At 38.3% G+C, this 21,408-nt stretch overlaps 1 protein-coding gene and 1 long non-coding RNA gene across 2 annotated transcripts in view; one reads left to right on the top strand and one right to left on the bottom strand.

Annotated features, from left to right (window-relative positions):
• khdrbs3 (KH domain containing, RNA binding, signal transduction associated 3) overlaps window positions 1–21,408 on the bottom strand; it is a 169,449-nt gene that overhangs the window by 70,975 nt on the left and 77,066 nt on the right. Inside the window, exon 2 of the mRNA XM_055220108.2 lies at window positions 4,941–5,059. Within this exon, the coding sequence (XP_055076083.2) occupies window positions 4,941–5,059 (119 nt within the window). The remainder of the gene's footprint in view (window positions 1–4,940; window positions 5,060–21,408) is intronic.
• LOC129453338 (uncharacterized) lies at window positions 16,972–19,609 on the top strand. Its single transcript, XR_012359573.1, has 6 exons — window positions 16,972–17,226; window positions 17,907–18,052; window positions 18,367–18,460; window positions 18,601–18,721; window positions 18,802–18,916; window positions 19,043–19,609. It is a non-coding gene; the product is annotated as an uncharacterized lncRNA (long non-coding RNA).

The following is a 21,408-nucleotide window of genomic DNA, read 5'->3' as shown; positions in this document are numbered from 1 at the left end:
GAGTATCGTGATGCCCCTGTAAGATATTGTAGATGCTTTTCATCCCCAAACCTCTACCATTTACTTGTCTCAAGCTATTGTATGATATTTATATATTTACTGATACTAAAAATAAAGAGATAATATGCTAGAAACAGCATCAAACCCACTATTGTACCTTTGACAATACTGCGAACCTCCGAACTTGTACCCTATAAATGAGTCTAGATGTGATGTTTAGAAGTAAAACTAGTCCAATCAGATTCATCACACACCCTCTTCTCTCTCTCAGCATTCACCTGTCAGACTGGACAAATTCAATTTGTCTTCCTCCAGTAGCTGTCTGAAGGCCTAAACAGCGCATTAGTGTCTACAGTCATCAGAGCTGTCAAAGACAATCTGTTTAGTGTGACGCGGAGAGCGGCGCCGTGTGACATTACACTGGCATTCTCGCTCCGACGCTGATAATTGCTTTATTTGAAGTGGCCGATCGTTACCGGCGTAACAGCGAGGGCTCGGGCGCTCAGACGCTCCGAGATGAAATTTCATTTACGAGACCTGACATCAGAAGCTTTCTTTCATCCGAACGGCTCGTCCTAAATTGTACGGCTATGACAGACCTGATGCATCAGCAGACGTTGTCAGTCACTGCTGGGGACCGATTAAACGTTGAGCTCTGGCTGAACTTACCTGAGCTCGCCAAGAGCACAGAAATGTCACTGTTGCATTACTGTGACAATCAAGAATGATTAAAATCATTGTTGGAGTTTAACAGCTGAACTGAGGTGTGCATGTGGGAGAAGTGGGTTTGAACATCTTATCTCTTTCTTTTTACTGTGAATTTGTGAGTTTGCATTAACATGTAATCAGTAGGGTAATGAGATAAAGCATATTTGGCATACTTTCCAAAAGGAAACCTCTGAGCTTGGAATATTAGCCCGAACGCTGAGCATTCCCCGCCCTTAACAGTGATAGATCTACCAGCAGAGAGTGAGGCGATGGGGTGGAGGAGGGATCCTGCAAAAAACTGTAATGGGATGGAGTTGAGGGACGGCTATATAGAGAGACCTCTTCATGCTGATTGGTTGGATAACATGACCATGCTTAACTTAGTTAAATAAACTTTATTTAAAATGGGAAAATATGAAAATCATGGCTTGACATTTGGGGATGGACTCTTTTGTCGTTGGCAAACTGAAAACCATCTAAAACATCTTACAGGGAGCATCATGGTACTCTACGCACCATTTAAAGTTTGTTAAGAAAACAAATGCCATTAGTAATTTGTAGGCACAATTGTATTTACTCAAACAAAGTATTGTGTAAAAGTCTTATTCACGGAACAAAAACCAGAAACTTTAGATTTTTTGCAAGGAACAGAATCGTTTATTTAAAATAATGATTTATTGAATGAATTATTTTTTCGTTCTTTGACAAATTTTTGTGCAATATGACTCGTTGAAGTTCGCTTCCGGTCATCGTTGACTCATCGGAGAAATGAGAAGCTTGCCACCAGCAAGTAGCCTACTCAAGCCCAAGTCTGTTTGTTTTTTTTAATACTAATTAATGGTGTAATGGATCGCAGTTGATCCGTGATCCGTACAGATCACGACCCACGGGATCGGCTCGCATGTGATTCGCGGATTAATACGCAAATTTAAATCGGGTGAAAGTTGATCATTTGCATGTGTTTCAAAGGCTTGCAAATGTTAACACTTAAGTGATTTTAACTCTTTCACCGCCAGCGTTTTTTAAAAAGTTGCCCGCCAGCGGTTTTCATGATTTTCACCAAAGTTTAATGCGCCTTCCAGAAAATGTTCTTCTTCAAATATATAAACATACCAATATACCAAATGAAAGAACAGACCCTCTGCTTTCAAAAAAAAAAAAAAAAAAAGTTTCATCCTACCTTCAGTAGTTCTTTTGTAATCAGCTTTTGAATATGGGTAGGTTTCTGCAAAAACACCACATTTTGAGCAAAAAGCAGAGATAATTTCATTTTTGTGACGTTTTTTTTTATAGAGATCCCATTCAGAGCGATCTTTAAAACAGACACGGACACGCAGCTGCTTGCCATAGGGCAATACTTGCGGTATTGCGGAAAGACGGAAATACTCGTCATTGGCGGGGAAGCGTTTTCTCTTGATTGACGAGATATCTCGTCAATGGTGGGAAAAGAGTTAACAATTTAACCACAAAAATGCGCTAAAGTGAGCAATTTTCTATATGCACAGATGCACTTGCAGTTGTATGTGTCCGGTCCAACTCCAATCAAACGTGATTATCCCAATGCCCTTCAAAAATCAGAACTCTTGATATGTAAACTTTAGAGAGAGTTGCGCTACTGTGTCTCATAATGTAATCCATTAAAATACATTTGGCGAATAAAGCGCTGAAAAACGATGTAATTTTTAGTTTTTGTGGAGTGACTGTTTATGCTGCATCTTCTTCCCGAAGCGCCGTTTGGAATTCCGTCCTCAGTCTGTGTGTGTGTGCATGTTTAAGTGCACTCAAAAGTGCAAACACGGAGAGATGCGTTTTAAAAAGCAAGCGAACAATCTTTCTGTTCTTGACAGGACACATACAAACCAAATGATCTCGAAATACCACAATATTCTTTTTCTAATAAAAACATTTGTTTAAGTTGTTTGCCAATAAACGACATGGCAGAAATTGTCCTTGTCTTAATTCCGTGTCTCAATTCAGCTTAGAATTTCCTCTTTTTATTTACATTGAACGGGTAAGTCCTAGAAGGCTTCCCTGTCTTTTTGCCAGATTTAGAAACTATAATAGCAGAGAGGGACAAAAAGCACTAGCCTAACACAACGCGTTTCCACAACGCATTTTTGTTCAGAACACGTGAACCAGCTGAAACACACAAGGAGATCAGTGAGTACATAATGGCTAACGTAGTTGCAACATGCATTTGGAAAAGCGAGGCGCTAGAGAGCACTATTCGTTTGAATGCAAATTACAATTTCACCACTAGATGGGGGTAAATCCTACTTATTTCAATGCATTCTTTGGCACCTTTAAGATACAAACACTTTAGCTTATAATTTTATTCTGTTTTACAAATTTCCTGTATTTACCAATTGTATTCTAATAAAGAAAAAACAAAGAAAAAATAATTATAAATAGTCGCTATAACAAAAATATCTATATCTATTTTATGCTGGCATGGTGGCTAAAGACTTTTGCACAGTGCTGTATTTCTCACGGCAGTGCATTTAAAAGCGTGTGTATGTGCAAACCTAGTTTACAGGGTCCCGTTGGGCTCCAGTTGGATAGAAGACCTCTAATGGGAGGTGAAGTGTGTTTTGGGTGAGGTGGTGATATTACGTGTGTGTATGATAGTTTACCCTTTTCTGCACACTCCCTCTGGGATCCCAGAGCCCATTTACAGTACACACCTTCTGCAAAAACCCTAACACACACACATTATCACTCTCTGAATGTGCTTGTGTGCATATATGTGCACAAATGTGTGTATATTCGGTCCATCTGTTGTCACTGTAGGGGCACCAATTGTTGGTTAAAATGCTAATGTGATGTAAAAATGTGTGTTTAAGTGTGTGCGTGCATATTCAGCATCTATTTGTCATGCTTTTTTAGTTTAGTTAAGACTGATTCGTGTTATATTTAGTTTTGGGTACTTCAATAATTAGCTTTTAAAAATAATAGTAATTTTAAGGAGAATTCGTGATGAATTAAAAAGCAAGTAAACACGAATGGTGTGTGTGTGGGGGGGTAAGTGTGTTTTATTGGCAATATTGTGAGAACTTAAAAGCTGATACAGTAAAGCTGAAATCAGCTACTGTACATCGTAGGGACCATAAGAACGGCTCCCATAAGACAACCATCTTAATAAATATAGTAAACAACGGAAATGTAAACTAGCAGCAAGGTTTAGTTTCAGAGATTCATATCATGAGCTCAGTATAAAAACAATGAAAAGTCTTCAATATAATAAAACAAATGTTTGTGTGGATTCCTCTCATATTTTTACTCATTTTCTCTTTTTCTTCATTGAAATGCTTTTAACACATACACACAAACATGCTGTTTTAATATCATCTCTGTCTAAAACTCTTTCACAAAGTATTTTTTCTGTATAGATATCTGCTTATCTCTCTCTCTCTCTCTCTCTCTCTCTCTCTCTCTCTCTCTGCAACAGCGTGAATTAAAAACCATGCAAACAAAGAAACCCATTAAATTACGTTTGGAGAACTAGGAAAGCGTAAACCAAACGAAAACCAGAATGAATTATTCCTTGTGTGGAAATCCTGTGGGAATGCAGCAGGAATGCGCACACACATAATCGCTCAAAGATATGATAATGAGATATTCTGCCATCAAGGTCAGTTTCACCTCCACATCTGTGAAACAAAATCATCAAATAGCACACTCGACAGCAACAATATGGAAATTACGACCATTTGCTGGAATCGCCGTGCATCTCGTTCAATATCAAAATCGTGTCGCTATTAAAATGCATCTGCACTATGAAGTGATTTTACGCTTCTGAATGACTGTGTGTGCACGGGACAATATGAAAGACATAAAGGTTATCAGCTGTGGAAAGAAACGTGCCCTTCGCAATGACAAACGTCAAGGATTTCTGCTTCGATTTTACAAAGTCATCAAATTATCGCCTTATACCGCACTGCGTGTAGAGACTCATCTGGATTTTACAAATCAACGATTTTGCCACCGTTGCAAAAACAAGAGCCTCACACTTATTAGCAGAATACAGTTTTAAATGTAAACGTGGTGGTCAAGTGTGAGTTTTGCAACGTATGAACTGAATTTTAGAAGAAAAGTTTCATATTGATTGGAAAGAAAAATACTGAAAAAAATATTGTGTGATGGCTCAATTATGATATTTAAGTAGACAGAAAAAACTAAAAAAATCTAAAGTGATTTTATAAAAAGTATACATACAAAAACTTCATACTCACTTTGGGAAACTGTTTTACTGGGATCAAAATCTTCTGTCCCAGTTTCATGTTCTTGTTAATGACCACATCAATGAACTTCTCTTCCTCTTTGTCTTCATCCTTCTGAATCTTTTCAATTTCTGCAAAGAGAGAGAAAGAGAAGGTGAGCAATAGTTAGTCTTTACACCATTGTATTTAGATAAGAATAAAGGAGTTATGGATAATAGTTTATCCATCTGAGGTTTAGATAAAGTGCAGTGACATCACAATCATCTGACAATCAGAGTAAAACCAAAGTCAAGTGGCAGGTGCCTCAGGTGACTGTACAAAAGCCCCTCCCCCAGATAATCGTCAGCCTTTATTGATTGGTTCTTTAAACTGGAAAGCCGGGACTTCTGTTGCTAGCGCAGCCATACTGAGCGGTGCATTGTCACCTATAGTAATAGTAATAAGGGTGCTTAAAGGTGCAGTGTGTAAATTGTAGCTGCATCTAGTGGTGATGTTGTGAATTGCAACCAACGGCTCAGTCCACTGCTCACTTCTCGCTTTTGAAACACATAGAGAAGCTACGGTAGCCACCACCGGACAATCATGTCATCGTCGGAGACAACTTAGTAAAAAAGTTTGTCCGTTAAGGGCTTCTATATAAACATGGTGGCACAAAATGGCGACTTCCATGTAAGGGGACCCTCGGTGTATATAGATAAAAACGTCTCATTGTAAGGTAATAAACACATAACGGTTTATTATGAAAGGTCTTTATACACCCTTGATAATATAGTTTGTATATTATTTTGCATTTTTGTCAAGAGATCCTTCTAAAAAATTACACACTGCACCTTTAAAGGAACACGACAACTTTTGGGGACTTTAGCTTATTCACCATATCCCCCAGAGTTAGATAAGTCCATACATACCCTTTTCATCTCCGTGCATTCTGTAACTCTGTCTGACGCACCCACCGCTAGCCTAGCTTAGCACAAAGACTGGAAGTAAATGGCTCCAGCTAGCATACTGCTCTGAAGCACTGCTACTTGGGCAGAGTGATAAGCACAACACTTGCGCAAACTCCATGCTCCTCACCACGGAGCTTTACAGGGGCTGCGAGCAAATCATTACGCCCAAGTAGCAGTGTTTCGCCTTCTGAGAATATAGTTCCTAGTATGTATACGGTTAAAGATGGCTGTTTCTCATATGTCCTTGTTATGTGTACACGCTGTGATTATATACAGTTTTGTTCAAAATTATTCAACCCCAACTGAAATTGATTGTTTTGGCCGGTTTGACATTGATTTTGATCATTCAGTCATCCTGCTTACAATTACATCAAAGAGGCATGTGTAGGTCAGACAAATATAACATAACATTTATAATGAAATAACCACAAATGTCTTTTCTGTGCTCACATCATTTTCAGTTTTATTCAACCCCCAAGTGACATTCAATCTTAGTACTTAGTACAACATCCTTTTACAGTTAAAACAGCTTTTAAACGTGAAGCATAGCTTGACACAAGTGTCTTGCAGCGATCTACGGGTATCTTCGCCCATTCATCATGGGCAAAAGCCTCCAGTTCAGTCACATTCTTAGGCTTGCGCACTGCAACTGCTTTCTTTAAGTCCCACCAGAGGTTCTCAATCGGATTTAAGTCTGGTGACTGCGATGGCCACTTCAAAATGTTCCAGCCTTTTTTCTGCAACCATGCTCTAGTGGATTTGGAGGTATGCTTGGGATCATTGTCCTGTTGAAAGGTCCAACGTCTCCCAAGCCTCAGGTTTGTGACGGACTGCAACACATTGTCATCCAATATCTCCTGGTACTGAAGAGAATTCATGGTACCTTGCACACGCTGAAGTTTCCCTGTACCTGCAGAAGCAAAACAGCCCCAAAGCATGATTGACCCCCCACCATGCTTCACAGTAGGCAAGGTGTTCTTTTCTTCATAGGCCTTGTTTTTCCTCCTCCAAACATAGCGTTGATCCATGGGCCCAAACAGTTCTAATTTTCCACAGAACACTATCCCAAAACTTCTGTGGTTTGTCCACATGACTTTTGGCATACTGCAGTCGACTCTTCTTATTCTTTGGAGACAGCAAGGGGGTGCGCCTGGGAGTTCTGGCATGGAGGCCTTCAGTACGCAGGGTGCGCCATATTGTCTGAGCAGAAACTTCAGTACCCACATCTGACAAATCTTTTCTCAGTTCCTCAGCAGTCACACGGGGACTTTTTTCCACTCTACGCTTCAGATAGCGCACAGCAGTCGCAGTTAGCATCTTTTTTCTGCCACGACCAGGAAGCGTTTCAACAGTGCCCTTTGCCTTGAATTTGCGAATGATGCTTCCTATGGTGTCTCTTGGTATGTTCAACATCTTTGCAATCTTTTTATAGCCATTGCCCTTCCTGTGAAGATTAATCACCTCTTCTCTTGTCTTCCTGGACCATTCTTTTGACTTCACCATGTTTGTAACCACACCAGTAAATGTTTAGAAGGAGTTGAGTATCACAGTCATTTTAAAGCTGCCTAATTGGTGCTTATTAGGCTTTATTGCTGTTCCCTGACATCCATAGGTGTTTTCAATACCTGATTGAAAACTCTTCAATGAACCTCTGTTCTTCAGAGTGGTAGTTCTTTAAGGGGTTGAATAATTGTGTCAATGAAGAATTCACAAAAGAAACATTTACTACTATATTACAAAACCAATTGATGTCATTTTAGTTGCATATGGTTCTTTAAGAAGTCATTGTAGGATTTCATTCTGAATACAATTACAAATGTACACTAAATTCCCTAAAACCCTTAACAGCATTGGGGGTTGAATAATTTTGAACACAACTGTAAATTAGCATATAAATAGAAAAATGTTGGCATTATTTTGTCACTTATTGGAAGCAGTATTCTAGCTGGAGCCATTTACTTTAAGTCTTTGTGCTAAGCTAGGCTAGCGGTGGGTGCGTCAGACAGAGTTACGGCACGCATGGAGATGAAAAAGGTATGTATGGACTTATCTTACCCTGTGGGATACGGTGAATAAGCTAAATTCCCAAAATGTGGGCGTGTTCCTTTATTTTTGTTACATCCAATATCTTTAGTAAAACATGCCATTGTCATGTGACAATAAAACCATAAAACCTCAAAAACCCTTATGGTGTCAGTTTAAAAAAAAATACAAAAATGGCATGTTTTGTACAGATCAAATGGAGTAACCCAAAGTAATGAATTTTGCAAATGCTATTATTCAAAGAGACGCACAGTGCATTTAAGTTATACATTGATTTATCTTTTTTACGTAACTTTTGTTTTTAATCTAGATTGTCAAAACATTTCTCCTTGTTATTATGTCAAACATGCTTCTTTGTCACTTGTCCCCATACGAGCCGCCCTTTGACTGATCAGTGGACTGTGAAATAGCTTCTATTGGCCATGCTTTAATTCAATTGGATGTGCTTAGAGATGGTATCTGATAGACGTTTTTCAGTGATTGGTGGATATTTCTGTCGGCGTGGCAAACGTTGTCTGATTAGACATTAAAGTGTGTTAATAAGCTCATCAAGCATGCACAAAAGTCTTTGTTGTTTAGAGACACAGTGCGGTGTTGGGATATTAGTCACATAATGGATTTTTATATGCGTGTGGGTTGTATTATCTCTTGCGTGTATACGTTGCTTTACTGGGAGACTGGACAGAGTGGGTTGACAGCAAGGCTGGGCAATAAAACTAAAAATAATACTGCTTTAACCTTTTATACTATAGGCATGACAAAAAATATGCTATGTATAAATGCTATTAAATGACTCATCCCATTGAAAAGTCATTTTCTTCATTAGAGGAAAAAGTCATTGTTGCTATATGATGTTTTTTTTATAATATATATGTGATAAAAGTGAATGTTTGATATATTAGCTGATAGTTCACACATTTCAGCATTAGTTTGGCTTCATAAAAAAGACCTTTAACTATAGACCGTTTCAGCAGTAACAACATAAACAAGCGGCTGGCGCGGTCCGCACGTAACTTCCGGTAAACTCTGCTGAGAATAAATAACAACAAAGTTCTTTAAACGTAGTTAATTTATATAACAAGCAAAAAAAAAAAAAACATAGATTACCTAGGAAACCAAAACATTTGTTATTTTCGACGAGGCATTTGTTCAAGAGATCAGTTTAGCAACTAGTCAGACGATTAAAAAAACCAAACCGAAAGTAAATTTCGGATCCAGACGTGTATCACGTGCGTCCGACCGTCTATGAGCATGCATCACATGCATATCAATGTAAACTCATCTGGTCATCTTGACTAAAGTTAAACTATCCAATACATACCTTGCAAAATAAAAGCTATGGAGGGCATTGAGCCAAAATCAGTAATTGGCTGCGTTTCAAATGGTGCACTTTATGTCATTTCACTGCAAAAAATGACTTTCTTACTTAGTATTCTTGTCTTATTTTCAGTACAAATATCTAAAAATTCTTAAATCAAAATGCATTTTCTTGATAAACATTAAGAAAATAAGTCTAGTTTTTAGACAAAAAATGTGAGTGAATTTGTGCTTAAAACAAGGAAAAATCCTGCCAATGGGGTAAACGTATTTCAAGATTTTATTTATATTTTTTTTTGCTTGTGCACTTACATTTTGTCTAAAAAACAGACTTATTGTCTTAGGTCATTTTGCTCATCAAGAAAATGCATCTTAGATTTAAGATTTTTTGGATAATTGTACAGTAAAAATACTAAGTAAAAATAGTAATTTTATTTTGCAGTGTTGTGGTATAGTGGACTCACAACGGCCGGCGCGTTTGCACGTCTGTTAAGTCCACAAAACTTAAGATGTCCCATTTGTTATTTTAAGTTTGAAAAGGCTGCTCATGGGTAACCCCCTTTTCGGTCAATATTGCCCTTGATGTTGACTTTTCCTGAGCCTGCACCTGTGTGACCTTAGCAGCAAACTTCTTCCTGACAGTGAAACCCTACTGAAAAATCCAGCTAAGACCAGCATAAGCTGGTGAGCTGGTTTTAGCTGGTCCCCAGCTTGGTTTTAGCTGGTTTTGCTGGTGTAAGAAGCTGGTTTTGCTGGTGTAGCAAGCTGGTCTAGCTGTGTTTTGGTCACATTTTAAGCTGGTCTAGCTGGACTTAGTTGGTCATGCTGGAATACCAGCTGGCCCACAGGCATGACCAGCTTTGTCAGGCTGGGAGGACCAGCGTAAACCACCTTAAACCAGCTAAAACCAGCCAAAAACAGCTACCATCTTATGCTGGTTTTAGCTGGATTTTTCAGTAGGGAAAGCGGCCCTACACCACGAAAGTGTGGACTTGTAGGAAGACCGGAGTGTATTTGGGACAGGGCCTGTGTTGCAGCAACATATCCATTCTATAATGCATTGCAACAGCTCACTGTACAAATAAGTCAACTTTCACCTAGGTTAGCTTAGCTAGCATGCTAGTTTAGCACACCATCAAAATTATTTTGGATTAAAACCATGTTTTTGCTACAAACTCACTTTATAACGGAAGTAGAGTGTTTTTTAAAACCATACGGGAGCTGATGTGGCTTTCGATCGCAACTATAACTATAATATAACTTTTTATGGTATACTACACAATGCTAAAGGCCATGTTGATAAGCGTTGCATTATAATAAATATACTGTATTGGTTATTAAAATACCCAACATAACAGGAAGAGCAGGTTTATTTATCCTAACTGACTTTAGCTACCTGTGTTCTCAAGTCAAACCCAAATCTACTTATCCATTAAAATCCTGGCAATTAAATCTTAATGATATTTAGAGCACTTCACAGTTTAAATATGAAGAGAATTTTTAATGATTCCTTTAACAATCTGTCATCTTTTGACACTTATTGCGTTTTAATATTCAACACGCTTTTCTATTTTTTATACATTTGTGTTCTGGTCACAACAGTTAATGCAAAATTAAGATATTCGTAAGTCCCATGACTCATCAAATATCACTTCTAGAGTAACAGAAAGTCATTAGAAATAAAATCACTCTTAAAAATAAAGATGCCACAGAAGAACCATTTTTGGCTGAATGGTTCCATAAAGAATTTTTAACACTCTGAGAACCTTTCTGTTTCACAAAAAGATATGAAAGAAATGGTTCTTTAAGAACCTTTGGGCCCTATTTTAATGATCTAAGCGCATTGTCTAAAGCGCACAGGGCATGGTCTAAATGGGCGTGTCCGAGGCCACTTTTGCTAATTTAAGGACGGGAAAAATGGTTTGTGCGCCGAGCGCATGGTCGAACAGGGTTGTTCATATTTTCCTATGAGTAATAGGTGTGTTTTGGGCATAATGTGCAATAAACCAATGAGAGTCTTATCTCTCATCCCCTTTAAAAGCCAGTTGCGCTGGCGCTATGTCTAATCCCTATTTAGATGACGAGATATCTCGTCAATGGCGGGGAAAGACTTAATTGCTGTAAATGTATTGATATCCTACATAATCATTGTAATCTCATCAAATAATTTGCAAATATGCAAGAAAAGGTTTGTACTTTAAAATACAAAGAAGAGATAAAGAATTTACAAACGTGCGGAGAGACGAAGCGTTTCAGCACTAGAACAGCGCAATGGGATTTTTACAAACCATTACTTAAAATGTTTCTCATCTCAACATATCCACAGAGTCATCATATACAATAAATCCGTAAGATAGCATTTAAAAACATTTAAAAATAAATGCATTTGTTAAAAGCAAAGCATTTATTTACTTACCAGGCTACAGGTGAAGCAGCTCTTTGCGCCTTCTAACGTCTCATAATTAGTCCTCATTTATGTCCAAGAGACTCAATAATAATCTTTAACATTCAATCCTTTAATCTTTCATATTTAAAAGCGTTTTTGTGCTGCTGCGCATTCATGTATGTGATAAACAAACCTGCGTTGTCCTCTCGTTTATAGGCGCATATTACTAATGCTTTGACTTTAGACTTTAGACCAGGTTTTTGTTGGTCAATGGCGTAGTCTATTTTAGTTGCCTCAAAATAGCAACGTGCCAACAATGCGCCTGAACACACATCGTTTCCAGACCAGAACGCCCATGGGCGCAAAAGGGGGCACAAATGCATTTGCTATTTAAACAACGTAGCGCTAAACGTGAAAATTATAATTGCGCAGAGTTGAAACTAGCAAAAGACACTTGCGTCACGCATTGCGCTGCATTGCACCGGGTGTATGATAGAGCCCTTTGACTGAATAGTTCTTAGAGGAACCAGAAATGGTTCTACGATGGCATCGATGTGAAGAACATTTTAAGCACCTTTATTTTTAAGAGAGTATGATATCCACATTAAGGAGAAATGAAAACATCCTTGAAAAACTTGTTTTTTGAAAAGCAAGTGATATACTCGATAATATGATTTTGCACATTGTTAAAACAACAACAACAACAATGACATAATCGCAAACGATAATACTGCAGGTTTTGGCATTTTCTCAAGGCTGCGGATGCATATAACAGTTGTTTGTATTTGTTACGCATCAATGAGATGCACAATGTTATGCTCTTATTTATTTATATTCACAGCACCTATCAACAAAACATTGATTAAAATTAAGACAAAAATTGTATGAAACGAAATTCGTTTTAAAGAAGCAAACTAATTTATTATGTCTGACCCACTTAATTTTTCTCGTCATACTGGCCTTCAATCTATTATAACACCTTATATATGGCGTTTAAAATTAAAACAAAACATAAACAACAATATCATGTTAAAAACTAATATAATCTAATATAACGTTTGCAATAGTAAGTTGCACTATTTTTACTATTTTGGGCAACCCTCCATTTAACTCCAAGGCTACATTTACACATAGCCGGGTATTTTGAGAAGCGAATACTTTCCCGCCTCCGTTTTCAATAATAACATCGTGCACACAACATCGTTTTCAAAAAAACTTTCCATTTACATCAACCCGCATAAATATGACGTCGAGGTGCATAATAACTATGCCAAACCTGTGGGAGGCAGTGTAGGAAGGGGAATACAGCCATGCAAGCCAATCAAAATCGTCAGAATCGACACCAACGAAGAACACGAGCGACTTCCTGTTCCTTTCATAACAGCAAACATGATATACCTGATTGATCAGTAGCCAAACAAACTGTAAGGGCGCTCTCATGACGTTAAACATTTTCTGGCGCAAAATGTGACGTTTAAGAACCTAAAACCCTGTTTCTCCCAGTTGACACGGCAACACATAACCGGGGTAATCAGAAATATCCACTTTGGCCGGAGGTTTTAGAAATAATCGTTTTCTGTAATAAAAACGCGGTTTTCGTGTAAATGACAGGCCAAACTGCAGGGAAATATATGCGTCTTTCCTTCGTGTTAACGGGGTACAAATCACTTTCACTTTAAAAATGATGCAGTGTCACGTTAAAGCCAGCTGTTCATTTACATAAGACTCCGTCTAGGTTTGTCTACATTGCAGCGCAACCCTAGATTTCTCAAACTATTACAGGGTCTGCAGCTTTTACGAATAACTCTGTTTATAAGGGTCGAAAACGCTGGAGTAATCTGGATGAAAGGCATAAACCTGGCCAAAGACCATGCTGATCAGAAACTGAGAACTAAACAACAGCTCCTGAGCTGTGTTAAAGCAACATTTGAGCAATAAAATGTTCCTCTAGGCATCTTATATAAGGTCTCACACATTATTAGAAAATATAGAGTAATATATATGTGTAGCTACACCGGAGGAAAAAGATCAAACGTTCCAGGCCTTTAACTATCGGTTTCCCAAGGTCCACAGAGAGAGAAGATTCACTGGTCTGTGGTTCATCTCATTGCTTCATTATTGCTGTAGTCGAGGGGCACAAAACACACCCATAGGAATACTGTAAAAATATAATTTCTCTCCTTAGATAACCAGCGGCCCTCCCAGAGGAGTCTCGGCTCAGAGGATTTTGACATGAATCTTGGCTTCGGAAGAATAACTTCTATATTGTTATTGCTGCGGAAGCTTAAACTGCACATTATACTAATAAATTGGAAAATATTTGACTCGCATATCTGAAATCTAAAGTGTTGGGAAATCCCATTTATACAAGCTTTCTGCTTGTTTTATCTTTAAAGGAAGTGCGCAAATCACATAAAGACACTAAAATATACTCCAAAATGCTGTGCATGCTAAGTTCCAGGTAGTGAAGTATGCAGGATGCTACTGTGATCTAGCATACTTTATTGGTAAAGTACAGCGTTGCTTCTTTTCTGCATCCCAAACACCTGAGTCTGCTCTTTAAAATCTCTATAAAACTGTCGCCTGCACTGTGTATTTGGAAATATGGCCAATTATAATGTTTTTCTCTGTGATTCGATCATCTGCGACTGCCGTGATTGGTACAAAATGTGCTCAAATAACTTTTGGTTTTGTTGTCGTGCAACTTTTGTTTACCGCCTGCTTACTAATAGCAAGATTGTGGCAGGCAAATAGTGCTCGATTTTGTGGATCATTTGTAAGTCGAATTACAAGAGAAAAGAGGCTTGTTTGTGCTGGGAAAAAAATGGATGGTGACTTTCGTTGCAGGACTATTTCAGCACATTTTGCATGTTTAAAACAGATTGCAGAAGCTTTGTTGAAAATACGCAGGAGTTTGCATTAAAAAAAAACATACAGTAAAGTGACACGAATGTGAGATGAGGTCCAGGCTTTGTTTGATCAAACTTCACAGATCCCAAAACAAGGGTTTTCAAACTTAGCGATATCAGGGACCCCAAATATGATAAATAAACATTTTGTGAGAGACCCCCTACCTAAAAAACATTTCAATTTACATATTTTTATGCATAACACGAATAATTGGCTATGCTACACAAGAGAAACGTACAAATGTATTTGTATTGCAGCAACTTTGACAACAAACATTATTTCACAAGGATCTTGCCTTACAAACCCCAGTGACTGTAATTAAGGGCATTGTAATAAGAAAAAACATACTCAAAATATACATAACAAAAAAAACAATACTGGATTATGTGGCAAGAAATGACTCGGAGATAAACACAAATAAAATATAAAAATTTTCCTCTGAACTTTTCTGCGGACCCCCAGAACCTCCTGGAGGCGCCCTGGAGGTCCCTGGACCCCGGTTTGAAAATCCCTGATTTAATCTATCCACAAAGGTATATGTAGCCTGTGTCTTAAGGGGGTTGCACACCGGATGTGCAGCTCAGTGCCGCGCCGAGTTGCGTCTAGGACAACTCGGAGGTATCGTAAACCGGAAGTGAACATTAAATAGCGCGAGCTTCATCAGATAACATCTACTTCAAAATGCAAAATATACGTTAGCAGCCAATGTTAATCGTTAATGTTTTGGGACAAATATGATGTTATTTAATGTTAAACTATGTGAGTGGCGCAACAGGGATTTGAGCAACTTCCTTAGTCACACTCAGCTACCACTCAGGAATAGTATGCGTATACTCATAGAAAACAATGTGTTCAATTTTTTAGAACGGCGCTGTGCGTCTGGTGTGCGACCCCCTTTATGGTGTTTTCAGACTTAAGCCTTTGTTCCCGAACCTAGTGTGTTTACTCCTTTGGTTCGGTTCATTTAGGAATATGTGAACACTGCAATTGTGCTCGGACCCTCACCAAAACAACCGCTCTGAGACCGCCTGAAGGAGGTGGAGCACTCTGAAACGTTTGGTATAAGTCTGAAAGCAATCCGACCCAACAGACTAACAAATCTTATCGCTTTTTTAACCATTAACATACCTGATAGCTCTTTGGTGATAAATTCTTGTGAGCTTGTCACACTGCTTCTCGATTGGTCAGAATCAACATGCGCGAAATTCCAACGGAACCCCGGAAGTAAACAAAAAGGAGGAAAATACAGCAGACATCATGGACAGAAGGCTGCGCGCTATGTCTCTGTGGTTGTTATACATAGTTTGTATACAGTACTCTAGACAAAATTTTATTTTCCAGAATGAATCACGGATGCGGCTTGAAAACAACATTTTAATGCACTACAAACGGTGAAGACACCAAATTTCTGAGGCTCTGCCCGCACCTCCTCGCAACTCCAGGTATGTCCGCGACCTGTAATTGTGCTAATATTGCTAATAGACAAGTCGACAAACACTTCCTCATCAGATAATGCACTGCGCAGCTGACTACGGCAGCTGGTTTAGTCTAAAATGCGCAGAACTTTTGCAGTTAGGTCGGTTAGATCTCTGATCGTGTTCTCACTACAAACGAACTGCTCTAGAGTTCGTTTGAAAGCATACCGAGAACACCTCTTCAAGGAGGTCTCGGTCCGCTTGTTTGGTTCGCTTTTGGTGCACACCAAAGTTCGATTAGTGCATTCTCACCTGTCCAAACGAACCGCACCAAGGGAGCAATCGAACTCTGATAAGATTCAACTGAACTAAATGAGGCAGGTGTGAAAACACCCTAACTGCAGTTATCAAAAAAGACACACAATAATCCCGCAAAGCTGATGTATGTCAATCCTAATGCTGCATTCACACCAGCCGCGGTAGAGGCGTCAAGGGTGAGTGATTTCAATGTTAAGTCAATGTAAAGAGAGGTCTCGCGGCGTGAATGAGGCGTCTAGCGCGGCGCGGAAGACCCGATTCCGCCTCATTTGCGCATCTAGTTCGCACGCATGGCGCGAATTGAGCGTCTGGCATGGTACGCGCGAATGGTGCTTTTTGTGCATTTTGTGTTTCACGCGAATTTGTGGCTGACGCCCGAGTTGAAAAATTTGCATTTTGGCGGATTTTCGCACTGCGTTAAACCATGAGGAGCCTGCTTTCTGCTGTGGCGGCAACCCCGCTCAGAGTCACTCATTCAACATGTAGGAATGCTTAATATTGTCCGTGAACAGTCACCCGGAGCTATACGAGACAGGAATATTCTTATTTCTATAGAGACAGGAATAAAAAGGACCTCGCTTGAAAGAGTGTCAGTGAGGACATTGGGCAACCTGGTAAGTTGTAAATACACATTTCACTTTTGAGTCACATGATGTTTATCGACCCGCGGCATTCCCACAGTTTTTTTAAACGATTTCCCTCATATACACAGCAAAATCACCAGTGTTAAATTTTCAGGGATGGTGTTAAATACACAGTGTTGATGCTGTTTTAACACTATCTGGTAATAAAATAACACTGCCATTGCTAGGCCAGTGTTATATCCATGACAGTGTCAGTGTAAAACAAGGGTGTTACCAGATTTCACACTGAGCGGTGTAAATCAAGCCACGCCTCCACTAAACATTTCCTGTCAGGGATTTTACCGCCATTTTCTTTCAAAGGAGGACTGAAGAGAGCAGGTAAATCTCATAATATTCACATGGTTTAGCTAAATTAAACTGTTATTTCTCTGTCTGACTCTACGCAGCCATTTGCCAAAAAACCTAAATAAGATATTTTCCCCATTTTATTTCCCCTTTGTTCGTTATTTGGTTCAGTTTAATCAGAGCTACCTTTTGTTACGTTGTTCCCTTGTTAGTTTGGTATAAAGTTAAACTTCTAGCTAAAAGTTTTAACCAAGAAGGATAATATTAACAGGAGATATGAATGAATGAAAGAATTGAACCCTGATAAAACGCGACATGCACTACAAATTGAAGGTATGAAATTAAGTTAAATGAAAGCTCGTTTATTCACCATATGATGCTCCTTATGAGGTAATCATATAGGCTAGATACCGTGAGTTATAACGAGGTCGTTTACATGCACGTGAGTGCACGGATATCGTTTAATTATTCAAATTACTGAAAAACACGGAGAAAACCGCAACCGCATCGTCATGTGTTTTTTTTAGATGTATGCAAACAGGGAAAATATCGCCAAACCAACAATTCATTTTACCTCAGAATATGCACAGATTGGATGCATGATTGTGTGTTGTAAGCTTTTCGTGGCGCTAGATGTCAGACAGATGCAAATAGCAAATACATACGAACGTGTAAAACGTGTATGGCGAACATTTGTTTTTCTGTCATTATAGATGCTAGTTTGGTGAAAGTACACACTGAGTGCTTCTTATCATTCAGAAGAGATGCTGTTTTTAGGGCAGTTTATTAAAGAAGACCTGACATGGATGACTTCCAATGAGAAACGACTGCTAATACTTATATAAATTCATTACAGAAGGTAAGTTTCATTTATACATATAAATCATTTTATTTGACATAACTGAACAGTTAACCAATCTTTTTAGTATATGTAGTTTTGTACATATTATGGTTATTAATCAGGCAAGAAAGTGACATGACCTGCTGCCAACTTTAATAAAAATATATTATCTTCTCATACATCGTTTTGCTATTGATATCATATTAAATAGCAATCAAATTGATTACTATTTTGAAAATGTATAATTGAAGATTCATATTGTCTTGAGTGCTGTTTTTAATATAAAACGAATGTTGAGTTTTCAGAGTCTTTATTGTCATTTTTTGTGATAGGACCCTACCAGACTATATTTGAATACGGCATACCCATGAATTCTGGAACTTTTATTTCTTAACCCAGTTTGGAGGATAAGAGCTTACCAACTATGTGAGTACACAGAGTACTTTAGTACTGTACACTGTCTCTAACATGATTTGTTATACTGAGATGATTTTGATTCAAATAACGGTTAAAACTGCACCCTTTTTGGTATTTTCTTGACCCTTTTTGTCTTTGAAAATCTGCAGAAATATGCTGAGGTGATGTATTGCAAAATAGCCAACATACAACAATTAAAGGATAATTGCAGACTATATCCTGATGAAGATATGGATGACCCTCTGTCTGGTCAACAATAGTTTAAATATGGTAAGTGTAAATGGGTTTGCTACTTTTACGGTTTTAAAGTTTAACTGTATACTCATGGTGTTTAAATTCTGTTTTGCTAGGACGGGACAGTTATGTGGCAGCTCTTCCCTGACTCATTCACCTCTTGCCTTTATTTGTGAAAGGAAGAAAGACTGGAGAGGGTCAATGTGCAACTGAAGCTACTGATTGTGCTGTGTACGTTTTTTGGTATTTTGTTCTAGTTATTTATTCAGCAGTTAATTTGCTTGCATTGTTCACCTCATGTAAATGCATACAAGTTCATAAATACATTCATCAAATACACTCTTTTAAAACACTTAGGTGATGAGCATCAATCCATGCTTTGAGGGGGATGAATCAGCACAGCCCTGCCTGCTCTGCGTTAAGAACAAAAGTTGCATCCAGAATTTTTGCATCATTCTGGACCAAAAAGCCATTCCCTCCATGATGAAGACCACTGATGCAGCCTTCCACTACTGTACATCATGAGTAAAACAACTACAGAACTAAATACCAGGTTGGAACGTGTTTAAGAAAAATGAAAAGTCTTTTGAATTGAAATGTCTGTTTTGTTATGGAAAAATCTTTAGTATTGTGAAGGATAAGCATTTCTGCTTCCCGATAAGGTAATTGCATGTATTTTAATGTTCAAGTTTTGAGTAGGGTGGCTAATTTTATTAACTCTTATTTGATTTATTAAAGACCTTTATAATAAGTGGTTTTCATGTCACTGCGCTGTGGTATAAGATAACTTTCATTATTCCATACTGTATTCTGTTTCTAATTGTAGCTGAGGTATTTAAATAAGCAGTGTTAAATGCAAAGTGTTGTGTGTATCAATGTAAATATTAAATGTGATTTACTTTAATAAAAAGAGGTTTTGCAATATTTCTTGTCATTTTTCTTTTATAGAAACAACCCATTAGCAACAAAAGTGGCTATTACTCAGTATTTTAACACTTAACATTGTTGAATTCACATTACACTGGTGTTGACCTTAAATTAGGAGTGTTAATTTTTAACACTGTATTTCTGTGCCAACACCAGTGTAGTGTGGAAACAACAATGAATAGTGTTGAACAAAGTGTAAAATTTAACAATATTGAGTGTTAAATTAACATATAATGGGTGTTGTTAAATTAACACTACACTTTTAACTAAATTAACACAGTGTAGTGTGGACACATATACACACTTTGCCGGTGTTAAATTTGACACCATGGGTGTTATTTTAACACCAGTGATTTTGCTGTGTAGTAAGGTTAACATCATCAGCCATCTTGCAACAGACAACCACATAGCATTTGCCCCTCCCACAAGAAGCGGATTTCGCCTCTGACGCGCGCCAAATGCTTGCTTTTTCTGCATGTCTACTTCGCTCTAGACACACGAATGCATAAAAAATATTCAAGCGGCAAAATAGACGCGGTTGACGGGATTTTCACGGCTCAAACGCGGCTGGTGTGAACCCACGGTAACAGACAATTCTGAGCAGAATCATGGAAAATAAACAGTTGCTCTCTCACCAATTAAAGGAGAGTTTATTCGCACGTGACTTGTATTAGCAAAGTCTGGTTCGTTTGGAAATATTGTGATGGCAATCCGAACCAATATAAAATTGTAACATTGTAGCCATTTAACCCCGGGTTTCAGAACAAAGCAATCGATCTACAGGTCTTAAAACACCCACGTTAACATTTACTGGCATAAGATATGCACATTGACCGACAAAGGAATGAAAGATAAATCAGAAAATTAAATTTAAAAAGAAACAAGATTTAGATTTTCCATGTTAAATTCATAAAGTGTCATGATTTACAGTGAAATCCCTCGGAAGACTCCGGCAGAAGAGAGGAGCCAGAAAACGCTCCATTAACTCCTCAGATTTCACATCCTGCTCACAAAAAACATGTCAGAAAGGGGAAGATTGGCAATAATGGGAGACGGAGAGCTCGGGTTGGGAATCCTGGAGGAGCTCATTCACAGAGAAAGACGCTTCTACACGAGCTCAAGTAAGAATGGATTTCTGATTTACATGTTATTATAGAGGTTATATATACTGTAGGGAGGAAGGCCTGTTTAGTGCTCTTCGCGTTTTAGCTTTAAAGCATTCTGTTTATCACATCATCTTTTCCGGTTTTCACTTTGCAAAACAAAATGGCCTAATACAGAAGTGCAACTACTAGTCGAAAAGTCAATAACGAAAGATTAGAAGATGGATGGATAGATACGACCTCAATGATCAACAAAGCCGGTAGCTGTGGCTCTGGTCTATATGTGGAAAAAACGAACAAACAAAACCAACGAACGAAGACCTGCTGAAATGAAGGTCAAAGATCAGAAACGAGGAAAACATCAGCACACCATTAAAGGAATGAACACAGCATGAGATCACAGGCATGTGACCTACATCTGCCTTTGTTATAGCGCACCTACATGTTTAATGAAACACATGAAATCCCTGTACACATGCTAACATCTCTATAGTTTCCTTATTATTCTGGAACAGAGGTAATGCATCTTAATGCAACCTTTATATCACCAGACACTCCGGCAGTGAAAATAATGTGTTTGTGATTCAGTTCCATTCTTCTTTTCCCAGCATGCACTGGGGCATAAATAATTTATAATTGCACTGTTTGGCAGTCTTATTTACAATTCTGCCATCGATTTTGACATGTTTATTG

Source organism: Misgurnus anguillicaudatus, chromosome 20, assembly GCF_027580225.2.
Source record: "Misgurnus anguillicaudatus chromosome 20, ASM2758022v2, whole genome shotgun sequence".
Lineage (NCBI taxonomy): Eukaryota > Metazoa > Chordata > Actinopteri > Cypriniformes > Cobitidae > Misgurnus > Misgurnus anguillicaudatus.
The sequence above is the reverse complement of the archived record's forward strand: the minus strand, read 5'-3'. Positions and strand labels throughout refer to the sequence as shown.